This window comes from Anguilla rostrata, chromosome 2 (assembly GCF_018555375.3).
Source record: "Anguilla rostrata isolate EN2019 chromosome 2, ASM1855537v3, whole genome shotgun sequence".
Lineage (NCBI taxonomy): Eukaryota > Metazoa > Chordata > Actinopteri > Anguilliformes > Anguillidae > Anguilla > Anguilla rostrata.
In genome coordinates this window covers 31,904,844-31,925,610 of record NC_057934.1, presented here as the reverse complement: position 1 = coordinate 31,925,610, position 20,767 = coordinate 31,904,844, and the positions used below count along the sequence as shown (strand labels likewise).

Here is a 20,767-nt window from a genome sequence, read left to right as displayed (position 1 = left end):
ACCGCTAACAGCTGCCCCGGCCCTGGAAAATCCCTGCACTCCTCCGCTGCCTCCCGTCTCAAGCACCTGCAGCAGACCAGCCCGGAAAAGAACAAGGCAAGCAAGGACTTCTTGAAGATCCAGGGCCAGCAGCAGGTATTTCACTTCTAATGGCCCCCCCTTCACAGCCTGCTCCTTCCACCATGCTAGTGTTGCAGATGTGTACCTATTTGTGCCATTGACAAATGACAATCCCCTGCCCCCCTCCCCCCTCCTGACCCACCCCGCCCTGCCCTTTGCTGCCTCTTCCTCATCCAAAAACACCAGGAGGACACGGCCATGGGCCGGTGGACACCGTTTACAAGCTCGGGCAGGGCGTCCACACAGAGAGGCCACTGACATTATCTGTGTTACCTCCTACGGTCTATCACCTACACTGTTCTGTGACATTTTTTTGCTGTTCTGTATTCCAAATGAAAATAGAGCCAAAATGGGACCACGGGGAGTTTCACGGTGTGATAAGGGTTCTTTCTGTCGGTGAAACTCCTCACCATGTGGGCTCCTGTACTGTGCCAAGTAAACTCAAAGGAGATGCCAAATGCGGGGCCATGGACACGCTGGTGAACCCCTCTGCCCTCCCTCACTGGTCCATACCTGTGCCCTCGTTATATGGCTATATCACCCTGGATCAACCAGCATCCCGGAGAGTTTCTGCGTACTGTTCTCTAAGGCACCCTCATTCCAGGCACTGGCTAATAACTTGTCCTGTCCTCTGGGTTATCATTTTCTGCTCATCAGTGACCCAGCTTTGCAAAAAAAAAAGAGGGAAAGAGTGCTATGCGAATGCCATGGAATCCTGTTGGGTTGAGGTTTGGGGCGGGCCGTGTTGGGCTGCCATGGGCTGCCGAGCAACTGTCCGTCAGAGCGCGGGACCGTACCGCTGTAGTCCTGAGCTGACTGGGGCTAAGGTACACCTGCGGGACTACAGGACTTATTCCAGTACAGGCCAGAGATGTTCACACGAGCGCTCTCAATGAAGCAGAGGCTACAGTGTACATCATAATCCTACCCAACTCCACCTCCCCAGCACCCTTCCACAAAGAACAGGGAGACATACGGAGGGGCAGAGGGTATGTAAGCGCTCACCGTGCGCCGATAAGGGAAGGGGAAGGAATAGGAAAGAGGAGAAACAACAGGGGCTCATTGAGAGGAAGAGGTCAGGAAGGGCACACACTATGTAATTAGAAAGCAGAGGTGTTAAAAGGGGAGGAGGAGGCGGGGAAGGAGAGGAAAACATCGAAAACAAATGAATGTATAATAGAGAAAGGGGAGCTGGAGAGATGCTGGGTGCTGACAGCTGCTCTGGCGAGGTCAGGTGCGTGGATGTGTGTGAAAAAAACTTATCAGCTCAATTAGCCTCTCCAGGCTGCCACAGAGCGGCACTTAAGCAATCCAGCTCAAACTCAACGCAAAGCCAGGACAGCTTGAATCTCGCTGTTTCCCCTCAGCTGGCGTCTCGGCCAGCTGGTTCTTTCATTACTCCAATCTGCTGCACATTACCCGACAACCAAAATACACAAGATACTGTGAGCGCTCCAGGACTGTCGTCATGCCCTCGCCCCCCGCGGCGACGGTGGTGACACGAGGGCATGAACTGTAAATACCTCCGTCGCGCAAAACTTGAGGACTCTTCTGCGCTCAAAAGCAGAATCATGGCCTTTTCGTCCCCCGAACTAGTCGTAGTAAAGAAGGCTCAACCATTAGAGACTAGGCATATTTAGGCCGATAGAAACATGAGCACGCTGACTGTTCCCCTAAATTGACGGTGTCTTTGTGAGTATGTTTCATCCTCAATGCGTGGTTGATGTGCGAACTATACAAGCCAACCTGGTCTTCCTACATCAAAACAGAGGTGCTGTGCTTTGCGCTGTATGAGGTGGCAGGGTGGACCTGCTAAATTGTCCTTTACCAAAATATACAGAAAGCCCTGTGTGCGGGCAATCTTCTCAGGCAAGGCACCTTTCTCCGTTTACGTGCGCTGGCACTGCCATCTTGCATTGTTAGCGTCTCTGTGTTACCTCTGGCTGGAACTGCGGCAGGATTATTATGTGGTGCTCTCACACTCTTAAATAGTTGTTATTTTCAAGAATAGTACTTCTGCTTTGACTGTTCCAAAAATGTTTTAAATGCTTTATTTGCGTAGAATGAGTGTATACGCTCCCAACAATCAGTGTTATACCTTCGGTGGTCTTGGTGATCAGAGATGGAAGCTAGTCAGTTGGTTCATTTTAGAAAGGTGTGCTGTGGCCAGACAAGTTTACCTACCTACACGGAGGAGCAATTCAAATATCTGCAAAGAAAGTAGGCAAGTATGTTGAATTTATGTTGTATATGTGAGCAAATTAACCTAATTTGGAATGGGTTGCATTTGAATGGCAATATTTAGATATTGCTAGATCATGAACATACAGTAAATAATCACTGCAAATGTAAATCCATGGTCCCTCTGTGTGGTTGTGTGTATTTCTTCATCGTTGAAAACACTGTAGGGTCTTAAGATCTTTAATTCTGTGAGATTTTTCACCCCCCCTGGCTGCAAGGTGTTACTTGAATACACAGTTAAACTTCAACCCAACACTGCCGGTGCAATTTCCAAGATTTATGGTGAGGGTGGTTCACTGCAGTGCACAATTAGGCGGATGTGTAATGGGGAAATGTGGCATATCGAGACACTGAACGGGATGGTGGTGGAGGGTGGGGGGCAAGGGGGGGGGGGGGCACGGTGCCAGGGCTGTTACTGAACGGAAGAGATGTCAGCGGGTCTTTCACCAGAAGACGCATGCCTTCTTGTTCTTGGTACCGACTGAAACTGGGAGCTGAGGGGCACAGGAACTGAGAGTGCGTGCTTTGGACCGGACCTGCGTAGTCAGCGGCAGGTTAAAAAGAACGCAGTGAGGCTTCAGGACAGTCACGTAATCCCTGTTTTGTTTGCTTTTTCATAACTGAGCATTAGTACCCGTTGCGTGTCTGTTAGACTACAACCTACTGTGTCATTTGCTTTGGAACTTTGCTGCTTATTTGTGTCAGCGGGGGATTGGGGTGGGGTGGGGTGGGGTGGGGGGGGGGGGGGCATGGTGTAAACAAGCTGATGAGGTGGCCAGCAGGTTAATCAAAACCGGACCAATTAGAGTGGATCAGAGCTGTGTAATCAAAGAGCCTGTTGCCAATTTTCCGGCACAGTGAGCGAGCTTGGCGGGTGTGGCAGCGGCGGCGGAGTCGGTCAGCGAGCCGTGACCGGCGCGGCATGGCATCGCAGCGGACCGAAACGGCGCACGTTCCTTATCCAACAGGACCGCCGCCAGACCGCTGTTGATTCAGTGCAGACGAACCCGAATTGTCGTTCTCTTTGTTTTGTTTCTTGTGCCTCACAATTGCATTGCGACTCTATTCTCCGTTAGCTGGCTGGCAGAGAGAGGCTGTGCGGGTGAATTTCGTGCCCCCTGTAAACTGGAAGCATGAAAATAAGCTGGAGAGATTTTGACCCCTTGTCCTGAAGGAAGGGCTGGGTTTGTTCCCTTCCTGTTTCCCTGGGAGTCGCACAGAGGTCACCAGTCGCATGCACCGAGCTGCTGGTGGGAGGCCGTCGCAGGGACCTGCCCACCTTCCAGCGGCTTCCGCTAAACCACGCAAGCTGGATTTTGGGAACATCGGGACGGCCACGATGGGAAGATCGGAGAGTCTCCCAGGAGAAGGAGGAGGAGGAGGAACGTCTGAAATCACCAGGACCTTCATCTCTCCCACTTTTTCTCCCTCCCAGTTTTTTTTGTTTCAGTCCACCAAACCTTTTATACAAACTAACTCTTCCTTCCTTCCCCCCTTCCCCACCAGTCAAGGCCTCTGCTAACTACCCACACCCCCAAAGCCCCAGTCCTGGACATGCGTCTGACCTTTTAAGCTGTGTCCCTCCCTTGCCCCCCCCCCCCACCTCCCTGTCCGCTCCACCCTCAGCCCCATTCTTGCCCCTCCCCTGCATCCTCATCTGCTTCTCCCTCAGGACCCATTTTGAGAATCTCAGAGCTCGACGTCATCTCACCACCGCTGGCCCCCGCGCACGATGCTGCTCCCTGTCACAAAGCGCTGGGTTACCTCATTTCAGCCCATCAGTTGCAGGGTTAAGGCAGCGCCATAAGGAAGGACAGGCGTGGGTAAAACGGGCCAGCGGGCTGCTGGCCTGTACTATAGCCCGTAATGTTCCGGAGTCCTATAACTACGTAGTACGAGACCGTGCTCGAGACAAAATGCGCATGGCTTATGATGGTCTGGAGAGAGGGGATCTCGTAAGGACTTTGTGAGTTATTCCACTGCCCTGAACACAGAGGAGTGCCTTCACGGAGTCCCATGCCAACACAGCGAGTAATACGTTTTACTATGTGACACGTTTTATGCACTCTTAGGGGGACACACTTTAATATAACAGCTGCTCATTTATGATGAATTTGCATGTCAGGGATAAGCCAGTTTCTAATGGACCTTCCCTGTTCTGATGTCAATCACGTGATCTCCGCACTGTACCCATGTGTATTACCTAAACCAGGCCATAGATCTGACCTCAACTTTCTCATTTTATCTTAAAAAAAAGAAACAACAGAATCTGAATATGTCCTGTAAAGTACTGCATGTTACTCAGGGGTTTTCAGCCGTTGTTTTAAATATATATCTCCTATCTAACTTGCTCATTGTTTACCTTAAAAGGGCCTATGTCTGCCTCACAAAGGCCAGGTAGCAGATAAACTTTTCTCCATGTACAGTATAATGGAGGTGAAGTTTCCAGCCAGAAGGCCCCCCCCCCTCCCCCTTCCTTTCTGGTCCCCTCAGTTATCTCAGCAGGTGTCAGTGAGGTGATCAGCAGCACCCATCTCCCGTCGTTTCTGTTCTGTGTGTGTGTGTATGTGTGCGTGCGTGTGTGTGTGTGTGCGCGTGTGTGTGCGTGCATGTGTGCGTGTGTGTGTGCGCGCGATGTGTGTATGCGTGTGTGTGCGCGTGTGTGTCGTGCGTGTGTGTGTGTGCGCGTGATGTGTGCATGCGTGTGTGCGCGCGTGTGTGTGTGTACGCGTGATGTGTGCATGCGTGTCTGCGTGTGTGTGTGTGTGCGCGTGATGTGTGAATGCGTGTGTGCGTGTGCGTGTGTGTGTGCGCGTGATGTGTGAATGCATGTGTGAATGCATGTGTGCGTGCGTACATGCATGCGTGTTACGCGAGCCCTGAGTCCTGGCCCGCGGGCCGCAGTCCGTCAGTGGGAAACGGCAGGCAGACAGGGACGGCTTTGTTCTCATCTCCAAGCCCCGTTGCAACGGCAACCGGCCGAGGCATGCTGCTCTTTTCCCTTTTCCGCCGGGCCGCTTTGTCCCGGGTTGTGGTCTGGCAGGAGGCACGCACCGTAAATCTTGGAAACTTAGCAACAGCAGTCTGGGCAGACAGCAGCGTGGATACGTACATACGAGCGGGAGGTAGGGCGACTGGGCTGGGGGCACAGGCGTATAAATGCCAGAGGAATCATTCGTCAATGACAGGCTAACCTGTTTCATTAGTTCTGACTCTGACAAGAGTATAATCAGAGCCCAGCCACAGTAGAGATATTAGATTATTTGAGTGGAAGCACAGATAACCTAAGCTCCCTCCCTATACAGGCGCATCCACACACACACACACACACACACACATAAGTCGTTGACTTCTTTGTGGAAGGACCTCCTATCAAAGCTTAGTGATAGCTTTTATTTCTCTTTGGAAAGCCTGCACCAGTAGAATCAGGGTCTCAATCACGACCATGTCTCTTTGCCCAGAAGCTGTTCCAAGCGTTTTTTTTCTCAACTTGAGAGGAGAGAGAGGAAAAAACAACCATTTCTCAGCACACCAGTGAAAATAATCACAGAACAGCCAGCATGGATGGAAAGCCATCCTTTTGTGTAGTCTCGCATAGCTACGGTTAGCATTAGCTTACAACAAACAAGTTTAGCCCAGACTGGCATGTTCATACAAAATGCAGAACGTTGATCATTAAGCGCATCTCCGTGGAAGAATGCCTCCATTTAAAAAGTTAATTTAAATTTGAGTTTGAAGAGCTATGAAATCAGCTACAATCATTGTGGTATTGAAAAATCACTACTGCATAAAGAGAGTTGTTTTTAATCAAAGACCTTCATGAATAATCTATCTATCTTGTCATCTGGCTTGTCGTGCTAATACACCGGGTCTGGTATGGAATCCCGACCATGCTAGAGGCAATGTGAGAAGCAGCCAGAGGGAGGCGAGACACTAGAAAAAGGGAGCCATATTTCTGAGAGTCAGCAAAAACTGCCGATTTTCCTTTGATTGTGTATTGCGTCCTGAAGTCTGCCCATGTTATATTAACTGGGGGACAACTGTTTAGCACCTTGTCAAAAACAAGGTGCTAAAAATGTAATTTTTAATTTTTTTTTTTACACAATCACAAACATAAGACTACAAAACAAAATCACTGAACGCATATGAATAATTGCTGGTGTTGAAAGTAGAAGCGGGAAAGACGAAAGGACAGGCCAAAGTAGGGCATAATGTAGACTGCTACCCTGATCTTAAACCAGTAGCTATTCTTCCTCCCGAGGAAACAAAATGGCGAGTCTTCCGCTGGATTTCTGCTCTGACCCGAAACCAAAGAAAAAGGTGCACAGAAAAGAAGAGAAAATTAGCAGTGCCTGTCCTTGGCAACCCCACACAAAAAGATTAAAGAAAGAAATAACAAAGGCTAGAACTTAAACAGGAGCGAACACCATAAAAAATAGATAAGCCAGCAATCTGGTAAGTCAGTTGAGCGAAAAAGAGAGACATTCCAGGCAGCTGGGGACTGGCTGTTTTATCCCCTTGATTGCAGGTGGCCAGGTGTTTTCGATAAACCCCTAATCTCCCTCTGCAGCTCCACACATATAGAAGGCAGAAGGACAGTAAGAAGAAGAAGAAAAACTGGGGACCAGAAGCACGAACGTAGCCTCAGGTGTTCCACATTCACATAAGTAAATAGGAAATTCACATTTTGAGTTGGGAATTAGCCTCAGCGAGAAGTAATTTGTTTTCCACACGGAGGTATTGTGGCACCCCTGACATAGGAGGAGGAGGACTAGTTAAGCTCATGTTAACTGTCTCATTGCTATGAATGACAATCAGACTTACCCGCACTGCTGGGACCACAGATCAAGGTAAAGAGATGATTAATATTAATATGTCTTTCTGCCCTCTGTAGTAGATATTCTTACCTTTTTCTTACCTGAGCTTTACCAGTAGCTGTCACCAGATAAAAAGCAGAACGACCTTCATTTTTTATTCTGTTGTTCTATTAAACTGCGAGGGAGAGCGCGAGGATTTGAATATCTATATCTGGGGAGTCGAAATTAAACTTTTAGTTTCAGTCTTCGGGAACAGCCTTCTCAACAATAGCATCGTTGTCGTGGAGATCAGAGAACCTGATAGCCAGAATCTTTCCTGCCACAATGTTCCGTTCCTCCATTTCTTCAGGTTTTTTTTTGGTCCGGAACCTTGAATCCTGTTGGAATAAATCCATGCGAGAAGTCAATTTTTAAGCTATCCTCAGAGGCAGGTTAAGAGCTGTTTGCGTTTAGCTGGTTGAGTTTATGGGAGTGCGTTCTTCCCCCTCGAGAGGAAGTAGGATTACTGGATTAATAGTTTGGGATAAATAGTCATGGCAGACTAGGGAGTGCCTCTTTATGCAGAGGGAGTAGGAAGAAGGAAGAGATCAGTAGCTTTCCACCGGTTCCACAAGAACACACGCACCTCCTGATTGGAGGTCAGTGGAGACGTTCCCATACACAGATTCAGACACGGGATTGAAGGTCATTGGACAATACAGAACTCTTTGCTGAGGTCCCATTCAGCTCATGAATACATGTTCCTCAAATATAAAAATGGTATATGTACAATTCAGCCCATAATGTGGATACACAATGCGTGCAGTATGCTACTTACTGTACATGATCTGGTCTAGTGTCTTGTTATATGGAATGATAAGAGAGAATTCATACACTTCTGTCAGTGACCGTGGTGTAGAATACTCTCACTGCCCCATTACATTTATAATGAGTTAGGTTCAGTGCCAGTGTGAGGGCAGAGTCACACACTCAGAATAGCATAGGCGACCATGCGTCACTGCCTCTGACTGAACACAGTTCACGGGGGTAGAGAAGAGGAAACGCCGCCAAGCCGAAACGGGGAAGCTGAAGGTTAGCAATCGAGTGCAGCGAGCAGAGAGAGAGAGCACCCGCCCCCCCCGCCAATCACGGCAAAGCAGAGTTCAAACAGAAATCGATTTTTGGACCAGAGAGGCATCAATCATGCCCCGATTACCACTTCATTTCCTTCTCTGGTGGAAACCTTCCTCAAAGAATCATTTAAAAAGAAGGGTGTGTGTGTGTGTGTGTGTGTTTATATGTGAGTGTGTGCATGTGTGTGTGTGTGTGTGTGTGTGTGTGCGTTCGTATGTGGGTGTGCGTGTGTGTGTTTGTGTGGGGAGGGGGGGGAGGGTTCACTGAGGGGAGAGGTGGTGATTTTAAATCAATACCACTCTTTATTTATTATTCCCTTCTCTTTCACCAGCTTAGTAGTGACACAGATGCAGCAATTATCTATTTCAATTTAGATCCATTCATGCATTTGCCTTTGATTTCAGTCATTTATTCTTAATTATCATCAGATGACGGTTGAGTGGAAGCCATTATTCAAAGATGGCTGCCGAATACCATGATCCTCCCCCCCCCCCCCCGCCTCTGCCCCGACAGACAGAACCGCGCAACATCCAGCTAGTGATGTAACACGGAGCAGACTGAATATGAGCACGGTGGGGGGGCAGGGTGGGGGGGTCCTGACGGATCCACGCGGAGGCAGATAACACGCCCCTCGCTGATCCCCGAGGCGTGTAACTGCTCTTAGGGGCGACGCAGCGATGGTATCGCCGCAGATTGATGTCAGGTAGGGTCATCGGGACCCGTTTGCGACTCTCGCGCTGATAAGAGAAGCGTTGCCCGAGAGCAGGGAAGCGCTCCGTGCTACGCCTCTGTCACACGATCCGATCGGTATCAGAGAGGAGGGAGTCGGGGAGCACTGGCTGATGGGAAGGACTTTAGTGCGGCGAAGTGGAATTGGAGCCCTGAGGACGAGGCCTGTTGCGGCGACAGAGTGACGGAGGTCTCTGTTTTTTCCTGAGGTCTGCTAACGTAGGGGAACATTTTCGTCCTGTGGCAGTAAGGTTGCCCACACCATTGTTTGGTATTGTAGAAATACCTGAGTGCTCCATATACAGCTGTCATGTATAAAGTGCAGAACTAATCTAAATTTGAGTTGAGCATTACCCTTTTTCTTTTTGTCTCTTTTCATCTGTATGTATTTTAAGGGGTGTTATATTTACAAGGGCTGATTTCACATGTGGGTCTAGTGTGTCCATAGTGTGCATTTACGTATACTGTGTGGAAGTGATGACACTGCCCATTTCTCTGTGGTGCCTGGTGTCATTACGGAGCTCCTGTGCCGCCAGTGTTAAAAAGCAGAACAGTGGACACTTGCAAACTGTGTCCAGAAGGGGAGCCCATGAGTCTAGCCTGCTGACGTAATCCATTTGAGTGAATTTAAAGCCTGCATCGGAAACTTATACTGAATACTTCACTAAGGAGCATGACAGAATATGGCTTATGCTAAGTATTGTACAAACAGCTGCAAATGCTAACTACACCAAATTAATGACAGCTTGATACAAATCAAGTGACCTCATAGGCATGCCCAAATACCTGGAGAGCAGAATCATACATGGTACAAAAGCACAACACGCTTGAAAACAGGTAACCACAATATCAGTGAGAAAAAGAAAGTTTCTGAACAGGGGCAGCTACTGGGGATCTTGGGGACATGGGTCAAAGCTAACTTTCTGAGACTAAATTCCAGACATTTGGCAGAAATGGAAAGGTCTAATGCAATTTAATTATCCATGACCCAGATGGTGCACTATGTTGCTATTTCCCTGGTAGTTCAGTTACAAATTTGTGAATCTGTCACAAGCACTTACATCACAAGTGCATCACAGTCCTTTTGTGGATTCTCCCCTGAGTGTGTTTGTATGTGTGTGTGTGTATGCGTGTGTTTTTGCGTGTTTGATCATGTATGTATTTATGTGTCTGATCTGTGTGTTAAATACCTTTCTTCATATTGATGTTGGATCTTTTAAATTAATTTTGACAAATGCAAATGTATTATTATTATTATTATTATTATTATTATTACTGTTGTTGTTAGGCCAATTAATTGTGTAAAATATTATTGAACATTCCATATTCTAATTGAACATTTCTTGGATAGAGCAAATTGAAGGCCTATGTACATCCTTTGCTATTACCCTTGCACACTGATGGAAGATCAGCCACCAGTTTTTGTACCCGGTTTTTTATTTATTCATTTATTTTTTGCCCATATGGCACGACGGTCCTTAGGTCTCTATATTTGTCTCAAGTCACTTGGTTTTCACTTGCACTGGCCCCCGGGTCCCAGCGCGTTTATACTCCTGGCTCAGGGTTGATTGTTTCGCGGGGAAGGCCACGTTTCCTTAGGCGAGCTCCGCGCGGTTTCATTTCTCATTCCGTTTAGCACCAACACTTCCAGCTCCTCTGTGGCTTTTGCAACAGTCCTCCCTCTTATCAGTAACCACTAGCAGGTAATTCATCTTGTCTCACGCAGCGCCATTTTTAAAAATTCCAGTCATATAAACCAATTTCAGCTGAACCTAGTGAAATTAATTTAATCATTACAAAGACAAAGACTTTTTTTACATTTACGTTTACAGTAAGGCATTTGGCTTGACCCTCTTATCCAGAGAGAATGACAATTACAGCGATTTACATATAGCAACATTTCCACTTTAAATTTGAATGTGCTGATCATTTTGTAAGTAAAGGCGTCTGTACCTTTTTAGCACTGAATAATAAGGCTTATAATAGAAAACTGCATTTGAAAAAGAACCTTGGGCAAATTCACATTTTCCATACCCTCCTAAGACCCGGCAATTCATTTTTGTCCTCTGTGAGGGACACGAGTGTCTGGTTTTAATCCGAAGAACCATATATTTGGCTATGCTGAAACTTACAATAAAATTCAATAAAAATAATATAATATCTTTGAAAATATTGTCTCGGAAACATGTTCCTGTCATCCAAGACACTTATGCCAAAAAATGTAAATACTTAAACTTTTTTTTCCTGCTGGGTTTGAGGAGGATATGTGGGTGGTGTACCTGGCATGGGCTAATTTAAGTACTGTATATTCAGTGCAATTCCAGACGAATCACCCAGAGTGGACATTGGACTGCTCCTACCAACAAGATGCATGCAGTTTTCATTTCACTTTAATAATTTCCCCATTAACATACAAATTCCTATTACATGGATGGCTCATTTCATGGATGTGCGTGCATATCGCAGTTCAGATTATTGGTACTGTATGCCTGTTCTGTTTATGTCCCCCATATCTGAGAATGTATAAAACCATGTAGGCCCCAAGACATGAAATACCAATGGCAATGACAGCTGGTCTGTTTGTAAGGTTTAGAAATCATTTTCAGCATTCATCCAGACATGGGATTTATTTTGAATTTATCACAAACTTCTTTTCAGATATGTGAAAGTTTATCCTAAAGATTTTTGTCAGGGAAATTTCTCCCTCTCTCTAATCAGGGCTGTGCTGTCTTCTTCATTGGTACAGTGAGGTTAGCGGTAGCTTTCCGCTTTCTTTTGCATAGCTAGAATGTGATCATCGGCATCGATGCAAGCTGGTGTCATGAAGCATTGACCCTGATGCCACACTTCTCTCTCTCACTCCTGAGTTAGTGCATCTCAGGAGCAGTTTACTTGTGTCTGCTCTTCTCATTCTCTGCCGACTGCCTGCTAAGTGTCAGCCGCAGCAGAGCTTTGAGCCCAACGAGAGGGTCGCGGTGACGGGAGTGATCTGACAGCACAGCGCCCTCTGTGGGCCCACCGCAGCATTACAATTGTAATGTCCATTTCCACATATGCATCTGGGGCCTCATTTATAAAATCATCTTTGAATGCATCCTAAATGTGAGCATATGATCATTTCCTAAAATTTTCCCATGAATGATTTATAAAATTATCATTATCATTATTATATTGGGCTGTTCTGTTTAAGGTTTGCACACTTGATAATGTTAATGCTCCTCCCACAACATTGTTCCTCATAGTATTAAAAAAACACATTATTTAAATAAAATAATAAAGTAGTGGCAGTATAGCACAGTGGGTAAGGAACTGGGCTTGTAACCAAAAGATCATAGGTTCGATTCCTGGGTAGGACACTCCCGTTGTACCCTTGAGCAAGGTACTTAATCTGCATTACTTCAGTATATATCCGGCTGTATAAATGGATACAATGTTAAAATGCTATGTAAAGGTTGTGTAAGTCGCTCTGGATAAGAGCGTCTGCTAAATGCCTGTAATGTAAGTTGAAAACATAAATTTAATATCTGCATTTATTATAGCCTTTACATCTCTATATGTGAGGGGATTGGCAAAATATTATTTTGTCTGAAAAAAAGGCTTGACTCAGCAGTTTTCACATACGATCAAATCTGTTGAATTTAGGATGAAATCTGCACGTACCAACTTTTACAAATGAGGCCCCTGAACCACCTGAACTTCTGTGACAATGCCAAGGTGATCGGTAACAGTACTGCTTTTCCACACAGTATTGTTGCATGTAAAGTCATAAGTGTTATGAAATTTATGTTGAAAGATGTTTTTTGACCACCATAAAGTATAAGGTACACATGGCTGGCACCATGCATGTGAATTGTAACCTGAATAATTAATTCCTGTGTTTGTTCTGTTTTTGTTTTCTCTTGTCTTCACCCACTCCACCCCCCCACCCCCTCACCCCCTCACCCTTCACCCGCTTCACCTGCCTGCCCGTTTCTCCACAACCTGTCTGTCCGTGTGTCCCGCCCGCCCGGCGACACCCCAATGCTTGCACCCCGCGTCGTACACAGGGTCAGCAGTAAGCGCCCTGTTCAACTGCCCTTTCTCCTCCTTCACTTCCTCCTGGTTCACCTCAACTTCAAAACTTCTACCCCCCCCCCCCCTCCTCCCCACCCCGCTGGCCCCCGGAACTTCGCCCACCTGTCCAGCAAGCCCCTGCCCCAGAAGTCCACCTGGCCCAGTGCTCCCTTTAAAACTCCTGCCACCCTGTCTCTGTTTGCGGGATGGGAGGACAACGAGGCCCCAGCAGGCCTAATCGGCCTCCCCGACTATAAGACTGTGCTTTCTTTTCTGTTTCTCTTCTCTGAAACCCTCCCAAATTCCTCCTCCTTCTTCTTCTTTTTATTCTTCATCTTCTTCTTCTTCTTCTTCTTCTTCTTATTCTTCTCCTCCTTTCTCCACCCTTCCCTCTTCTGCCCTGGGGACTGTGCCTATAGGCTCTGAGCGGCAGCAGCAGTAGCCTATCAGAGCTGCGGAACGTCGCCTTCTCGAGCCGCTCGCTCTCGGCCCTGCCCCCGTCCACCGCCGTCATCGCCCCGGGCCTGAAGAGGTACCCCCAGGAGGGGGCGCTCTCCTCGTCCCTGCCGGCCTCCTCCGGCTCAGCTGAGGCTCTGCTGTCCAGCCTGTCGGCATCGGGCCTGAGCGCGGAGGCCCTGCTCTCCCCCGCCTTCCGCCAGCGGCTGCTCAGAGAGACGCGCCCCTCCCCGGCCCCGCCGCCCGGCGGGCGCGCGACAAACGCCGCCGCGACCGCCTCCTCGCCCACCTCCACCAGCCCCTCCTCCTCCTCTTCGCCGTCCTCGCCCACGCAGCTGACCCCGCTAACCCTGTCCTCGCTGGGCCTCAAGCCCTCCGGCCGCGGCCTCCAATACTGCAGCCTCAACAGCTTCAAGGAGCACGGCGGCAAGAGCTGCCCAAACCCGGCTCCCAGTGAGCAGAGAGGATCATGGGACATCAAAACTTCAGAATGAAGCCCAAAAAATATACATGAAAAAACACAGGACATGTGACAGCCCTGCCCAGTCCAACACAGAAGGGACCATCGGCAAAGCATTGGACGATCCCTCCAGATCTTTTCCCTCTTGTGTATTTTTGTCTTTTTGGGTGCTGTTTTTCTTGGTTTCACTCTCTTTATGATTCAGACTTTCCAGTGAAGGGGCAATTTAACCGCTGAACTCCGCGAGCCTGCTGGAAGAGTCACATTCCCAGGACAGTCCCCCTCAGTCTGGTCCCCTGTGAGAGTTACTCACAACAGTCATAAGCTAACCTGCAGGCGTGTGCCCTCTCCACTGCCAACTGCTCACAAATCCTCAGGCCTGCCGCTTCTGTATTTCGGTTCTGTGCGCGGTCCAGTCGGTTGAACCGCGTGCTATAAGCCGGTCGGCCGTTCCCTCCTTTAGCCGTACCGCTGGTTCCTCACCATGGCAACTGTAGGTTCGGAATGTCACTGCCAGCTGCCCTTAGAGGTATGGATATGCAGAATAAATCCGACATAAAATCCTTTGTGGAAAATACCCAGCCCATTCACCTTAGCCAAATTTCATACAGTACAATGCAATCTAGCTTCTATCTCTTCAAGATACTATTTTCTACTTGCGAGGAATATTTTAAAAAAATAGTTGCAATAATCAGATTCAGTGATTGTGCTATGAGATTCATATCATTTTTTCTACTGCAAAAACGTGAACCAACAAGAGAGGACAGTTTTACATTTTTTTCAACATTAATCAATTCTTCATGGTCTGTTGAAAAACTGGTGCTAGTCAACATTTCTCTCAGAACTGTGCTGCTCAGCAAAAGTGGTAATGGTCTGGGTAACTCAATTACCGTCCAGATGAACGAAAGGTATGCAAATAATGAAGAACGAGTAGGAGTTAGGACAATGGAATGAGGACTTAAAGGGACAGTAGTCCTATTCTGTTGCTTTTTTGAGATGTTTGAGAATGTTACAGAAAATAACCAATGCATACGTTTAAAGGTAAATGGATATACAAATACTAGGTAAATAAGCTTGCTGTTGTTTAATTATGATGTGGATAAAAGATTGATTATGATGTGGATATAAGACAGTAAAACTATAGAGTGTAGAGTGAAACTATTAGACAATCAGTGTTTTTGGGACCAGTGGGGCAGGAGTGGCATTTGGACCGTCTGGCAGGTAGTGATATCTGTCCATGGTACACACGCAGTCACACCCAAGCCCATAATTTTATCCCCCTACCACCAGGTCATTGACAGTCTATGATACCGATTTTATTATGTGAGAAACTGGAAAATGCAGGTTCTTGGTGCATCCGCAGTATGCAGAATCATATTTCAGAGAAGACATAAATGTGATGCTTTCTTGTTTGCTGCAATCTGCCTCTGTAAACATGAACTCACAGTTGCTTTCCCTTACTTTTTCAAAGGTAGGAGGTCATAGGAGATTAGAGAGAGAGAGGGAGAGGGAGGGGGACATGACTAGAGTAAATAGGGCTGAAACTGCAGCCTTGGCTGGTGTGTTGCTGGTAGGTGCATTATTTTGTGGTTCTGCCAGTGTAATGCAGTGAAAGGAGGATCTCTGCGACTATCGATGTTTCTCAAACTCTTCTCACCACGAGACCAGTCCTTCCTTGACACTGTAGACAATTTTCACTGCAGACAAGAAAACTGGACCTCTGGTTTTAAAGTGGATGCTTTTTCTTGACGAGCTAGGTCGGTGTTTACTGTGGGAAATGGAAGTTTGTGACCACAATGGAAAAAATATTGCTCCTGTTGTGTCAAGGCACAAGCAACACGTCGTTACTAATTTTCGCCTTCATGTTTGACTGGGTTGTTCATTCTCTGTTGTGTGTTTGCAGAATTGATTAACTGTGGCGCGAAACGAAACACGAAAGCTGATAGGAGGGGCAGTATCGCCCGAGATGTCCTGGAAATGATTTGGCATGCCGTGCGAAGCATTTCAAAACAATTTACACGGCAACACTGGTGCTGTTAAGAGCAATTTTTTTTTTCGCTGTACGAGGCTATTAGGTACAGTGTGTCGTCCGAACAATCGGGAAGAAAGGCGGGGGTTTTTTTTTTGTGAGAAAGCTATTGTAACAGGGATGGCTCATTTCTTTCAATAGCAAATACCTACCATTAATAACGAGAACGAGCGACACATACAGAACTTCTCTTGCCTCTTTCCTATTATGATTTAAATATGCATGCGGCTGCTGTAGGTGGAGCGTCGTCTGAGTAATGGCCGCTCGTGCTTCTCCAGTTCGGTGATTGGCCCTGACTTCGACCGCACGTCCGCGACTCGCTCGGAGGGCGTGCGACGGTGCCTGTCTCTCACGCTTTTCGGAGATCTCACCGCAGCTGCCGCCGGGCGACTGTCCGTCTCCCCGTTGCTCCGACCCGCAGCTTCGTTCCGAAACGGCGACGCGTGAATGTGTCACAGTGATAGGTGTCAGCGGGGGCCTGTATTGATGTGGGAAGATGGAGTGGCTTTGGCGTGCGTCTGCGTGATAAGCTGTACGGACGTGGCTCCCCAGAGAAGGGAGTAGCATCGGCCCGCCCTCTGTGTCCGTCTGTCTCGGACCGGCTGAGCCCTGTTAGAATGTCATGGTGAAATATCAGCGGTTGCCCCTGCCCCGCCCCCCCCACCGCCCCACCCGCTGTAAATGGCTTGAAGCTGGCTTGTGTGAACTGCCCCAACAGGGGGTAGGTCTATGGTGTTGGGGGGGGGGGGGGGGGTGCATTTGTTTTGACTGACAGTCGCACAAAGGATGGGAAAGTCTAGAGCGCTGCAACTCTCAGCTTTCAGGGATCAAAAAGAACGGGTGGACGACCGAGTCGTTCCGCGGAAGAAACAAAACTGCGCTGGAGATCTCACTGTTTCACAGCCTGAATCCCGTCGTGGCTCCTGTGGACCCAATACAGTGAGCGCACGCTCGCCACTCTTCCTGTCCTGTCCCCTCTTTTATGCAAGTTCAGGGCTCGCTTCACAGAATGCTCAGCTAATGCCGATGCCGGACGCTGGCTGAAGCTGGTAGAGCTCCACCTAGGGTTCTCTTAGTGTAATGACACGAAAGAGATCCACTGATTTATGCAGCACCGCACACACACACGCATAACGCGAACCGCTCAATTCAACACCCTGCGAGAAAGACTAATTCAGCTCTGCAGCCATCTGGGAGCAGCTACAAGTCCACAGATACCTTAGACTTTTCTTGCATTAATGGAGGGAGAAGTTTTCAATACTGTAGACATAGAAAACTAGAGGGGGAGCAAAAGAACCGGAACCAAGCCTTCAGTTTGGCCTGTGTGTTCCCTCTCCAATCAAGCACATATAGATAATTTAATACAAAGAGTTGATACAAAAAAAAAACAACTAAAAGAAGTATATAGAATTATAAATATATCTTTAGTGAGATGTTTGTGTATGAAATTAATATATAGTGTGAAGAAATGTGTGCTATATAGGTTAAATATTATACAATGTCAAATGAGATCCTCATCTGTTTGTTTTTTTATACACAATACGTATGCTTTTTTGTACAGTTTTTTTATTCTTGAAAAGGTACACCATTTTAGCAAATAATTTTACTCGCAAATGAGACATTTTTATTGAATCAGCTAACATTTTTATATTTAGTTGGAAATATATAATAAGTGCATATGTAATATATAAACAGTTGTGTCTATAGTATATTTTTTTTTTTTTTCGAAGTATGGGTTGATTTGAAGTGCTTTGTTTGTTTCAGTTGGTTTGTTCTAGAATTTCTGTGGACTCATTGTCATCGAGCAATGTGATTTCACAGAAGTCTCCGAAAGTGCTACTTTGTGTCTTCTGCTTTTGTTGTGCCAGTGTTGTCTTTCATTTTAAAACAAGAGGCGAGGATATGGCGGTGTGGTTTCGGAAAAGGGGTTTTAAAAGCACGGGGCTCAGAGTCCCTGTGTCTTTACCCAGCCTGCCTATGCTTTATGAGAGAGGCAAGGCCAACTGCAATAACAAGCAAAAACTGAAGCAACACATGTAATAATGGCTGTGAGGAACAGTGTAACAGAGGGCAGCGAACAGTTAATGAGTGTTTCTGAGGCGCGGGTATCAGGGAAATAATGGTCCCTGAACACTGAATGAGGAAGCTGACCGGTGAACCCCAAAAAAAATACTCCCCAGTGTATTCTCATGACCTTCCTGCGATGTTCTTTCAACCTGATGACATCGCAGTGATGTCATGCGAACAAGCGTCTTATGAGACCTGGAGCGTCAGATGCACGGAGGCCCACATCACTGTTCTGTGTGTCTGTCTCTCTCCTTTTTCTGCACTGCCATTCCCAACCTGCACAATGTACACTTAGCACAGAGGCCCCTGCTGCTTCCAGCAAACAACCTTAGATTTAAATTTTGATTTCAAGACCTTTTCTCTGCTGTAAGTACTGGATAATTGTAAAAAAAAATAATAATTGGCCTCTTCAAGCTTCTAATAATTTTTCTCCATCGGCTTTTGTTCCTTTTCCCATGCCCCACTTTTATCTCTCCCACTGCTTTCGCACAAAATGGACTCTGCTTTTATAGTTCTTGTCCATTACAACAGGACACAACAATATAGCCTCTAAAATTCCTTCATAAGCTGTTTGTGTGAGATATAGGCAGATGTCTCATTGTTATTCTTGAGTGAGAGTACAACATGTGAAACTTGAGCACTTTGGCCGAGGCTGTTTTCTGCACCGATTGTTGTGAACCGGGTGTAGTTTGGGTCCCCCAGATTCTGGCCATCAGCTTTTTGACACTGTTCCACGCACTGGTCAGAAGTCCAGTTCGCAGACCAGGAGCTCCTCTAGGGGACACAGCCACAGCAAACCATTCCTCTGGCCAAACAATAACAGAGGTATTGTTTTCAGCTCTACAAAAACTGATGCGCTTTATACTGATGGGCAGCGTGGGCCATTGGAGGAGGGGTGTTCCCCTTTACCGATGAGTTCACCCCGAATGACCCTGAGCACACGGGGGGCACAACTGAGAGCACATTTTACACCCCTCTCCCAATCACTCCCTGTCCAAGGGCAACTGATGGAATAAGCTGTCTTTGGCAGAGTTATTATTTCAAATTTTTATTTTTAAAATGAAACAAGAAATATATATATATATATTATATCTATATATGTATACACATATTTTTCATGACGTCTATGGTTAATTTGAAGGTTTCTACATGAATGTGTGGGTGTTCAAGCTCATGGCATCAAAAGAGAAATAAATTTGTATATAGACTGAATCGTCCTAGAGAGGGAATCTACAGTTTGATGTCCAGATTTTTTTTTAAACAAACCGAAAGGAAAAAAAGTCTCAAATAATGCATGTATATTCCAAGCAATTGCACGGTGCAGTCAAAAAAAAAGTCTACAGTATGTTTTTTTAAATAAATGTAAGTTCAAAAAGATCAAATACTGTAGAGAGAAATAATCTTTTTTAATTATACCATGTGTTTGTGGATCAGGCATGATGAGTTTTATTGTGGTCTGTAATATTAAGAAAAAGAGTGGTGGATTCAATAAAGATGAGACCAAGAAGGTTTGAGACCTTTACCATCAACCAACCGACTGTGTTTTTCTGAGTGATGCTTCCATTTGTAGACTAGTGATTTTATGAACAACAAAAAATACAAAAATAAAACTATGAAAACTAACTAACTAATCAGTGTGGATGCCATGATATTCTGTGAGAAATGTGCTTCTTTTGTGAGAAAACTGAAGACAGAGACTGTGTCTTTTGTACATAATTGCTGTGTTTGTGTGACTAATTGCGGCTCTCTTGTACAGTCAAGTCATGGGTTCTTAATTGTGAACAAGCACAGTGTCCATTTGTCCATTTCACTGCTGTGCAGACAGATGCACGGCTCGTCCAATCACAGTGATGTATCTTGGTACATTCCATATCAGCACCATGTTGCTGAAACCATTCATCCAGAAATCGTAAGGGAAACTAACAATTTCCCATTTAGCCATTTTCACTTCAAAGATGACTGTAAAGACCTTAATAAAAATATATCTGTAAACAGCGGTGTCCGTTTTTGTGTGACTTGGAAATATTTTTTAAATGCAAGGAAGTGTCCCGTATGTGTGGGGTGGGGTGGGGAGGGGAGTGGGCGGGGAGTGGGCGGGGGAGTGGTTGTGTGAGTGTGTCTTTGCAGCTACAACACTAAATCCACTGACCCAGCTTGGCGAAGTGCAGCCTGCATTAAATGGCCCACACACCTGCTTGGTGTTCAGTTCTGTTTCCAGTGACCACTTCCATGCTAAGGTAAGAATTAAGAAAACAGGCCCAATAATGCGTAGCAGCTATCATCAGGCACTGAATAGGCTTAAAATGGGAAAATGAAAAAATATTACAGTAGTAGACATATCCCATTACTTGGAAAGTTTAAGTTTTTACATGGATTTTAGCATTATCTTATGTGGGTTAACTTATAATAGCAGAGACAGAAATATGGTTAGGCAACAGGCTCGATTTCAGCTCATTAAAGAGCTGTTTTTTTTGTTTTTTTTTAAACGAGTTTGCTTTTGAACATATATATGGCCATAAAATGTTATGTTGATAAGAACATGACATAACTAATGCATGCTTACTGTCCTATTTAATGTTCCAGGTTATTTTATTTGGCCCCATTAGTTAGAAAGACTGTTCTGCAGAACTGCATTCCAGCTTATGTGCTACCACAAAGTAACTGGGCCTTTTTTAATGTAGC

At 46.2% G+C, this 20,767-nt stretch overlaps 2 protein-coding genes across 5 annotated transcripts in view; both read left to right on the top strand.

The window, feature by feature from the left end:
* Positions 1-13,509, top strand: part of LOC135247782 (SRC kinase signaling inhibitor 1-like) — a 150,514-nt gene extending 137,005 nt beyond the window's left edge. For 3 of the 4 annotated variants that reach the window (XM_064321609.1, XM_064321613.1, XM_064321611.1), the window contains one exon: positions 1-3,073. In XM_064321609.1, coding sequence (XP_064177679.1) covers positions 1-150 — 150 coding nt within the window. In that variant the 3' untranslated portion in view covers positions 151-3,073. Of the gene's footprint in view, positions 3,074-13,066 lie in introns of those variants that run through there. The other variant, XM_064321610.1, reaches the window with a different exon arrangement.
* On the top strand, positions 13,280-20,081 carry LOC135248547 (uncharacterized). Its single transcript, XM_064323324.1, has 2 exons — positions 13,280-13,305; positions 13,501-20,081. Exons 1-2 carry the CDS (start codon positions 13,280-13,282, stop codon positions 14,021-14,023), a joined length of 549 nt encoding a protein of 182 aa, XP_064179394.1. The 3' UTR covers positions 14,024-20,081.
* The last annotated feature ends 686 nt before the right edge of the window (positions 20,082-20,767 follow it).

Excerpts from the sequence above, each read along its gene's own strand:
- LOC135248547 (XM_064323324.1), top strand. The coding sequence starts at position 13,280 with ATGGGAGGACAACGAGGCCCCAGCAG. Across the intron at positions 13,306-13,500 it reads GGACAACGAGGCCCCAGCAG|CGGCAGCAGCAGTAGCCTAT; the intron begins GCCTAATCGGCC and ends ATAGGCTCTGAG.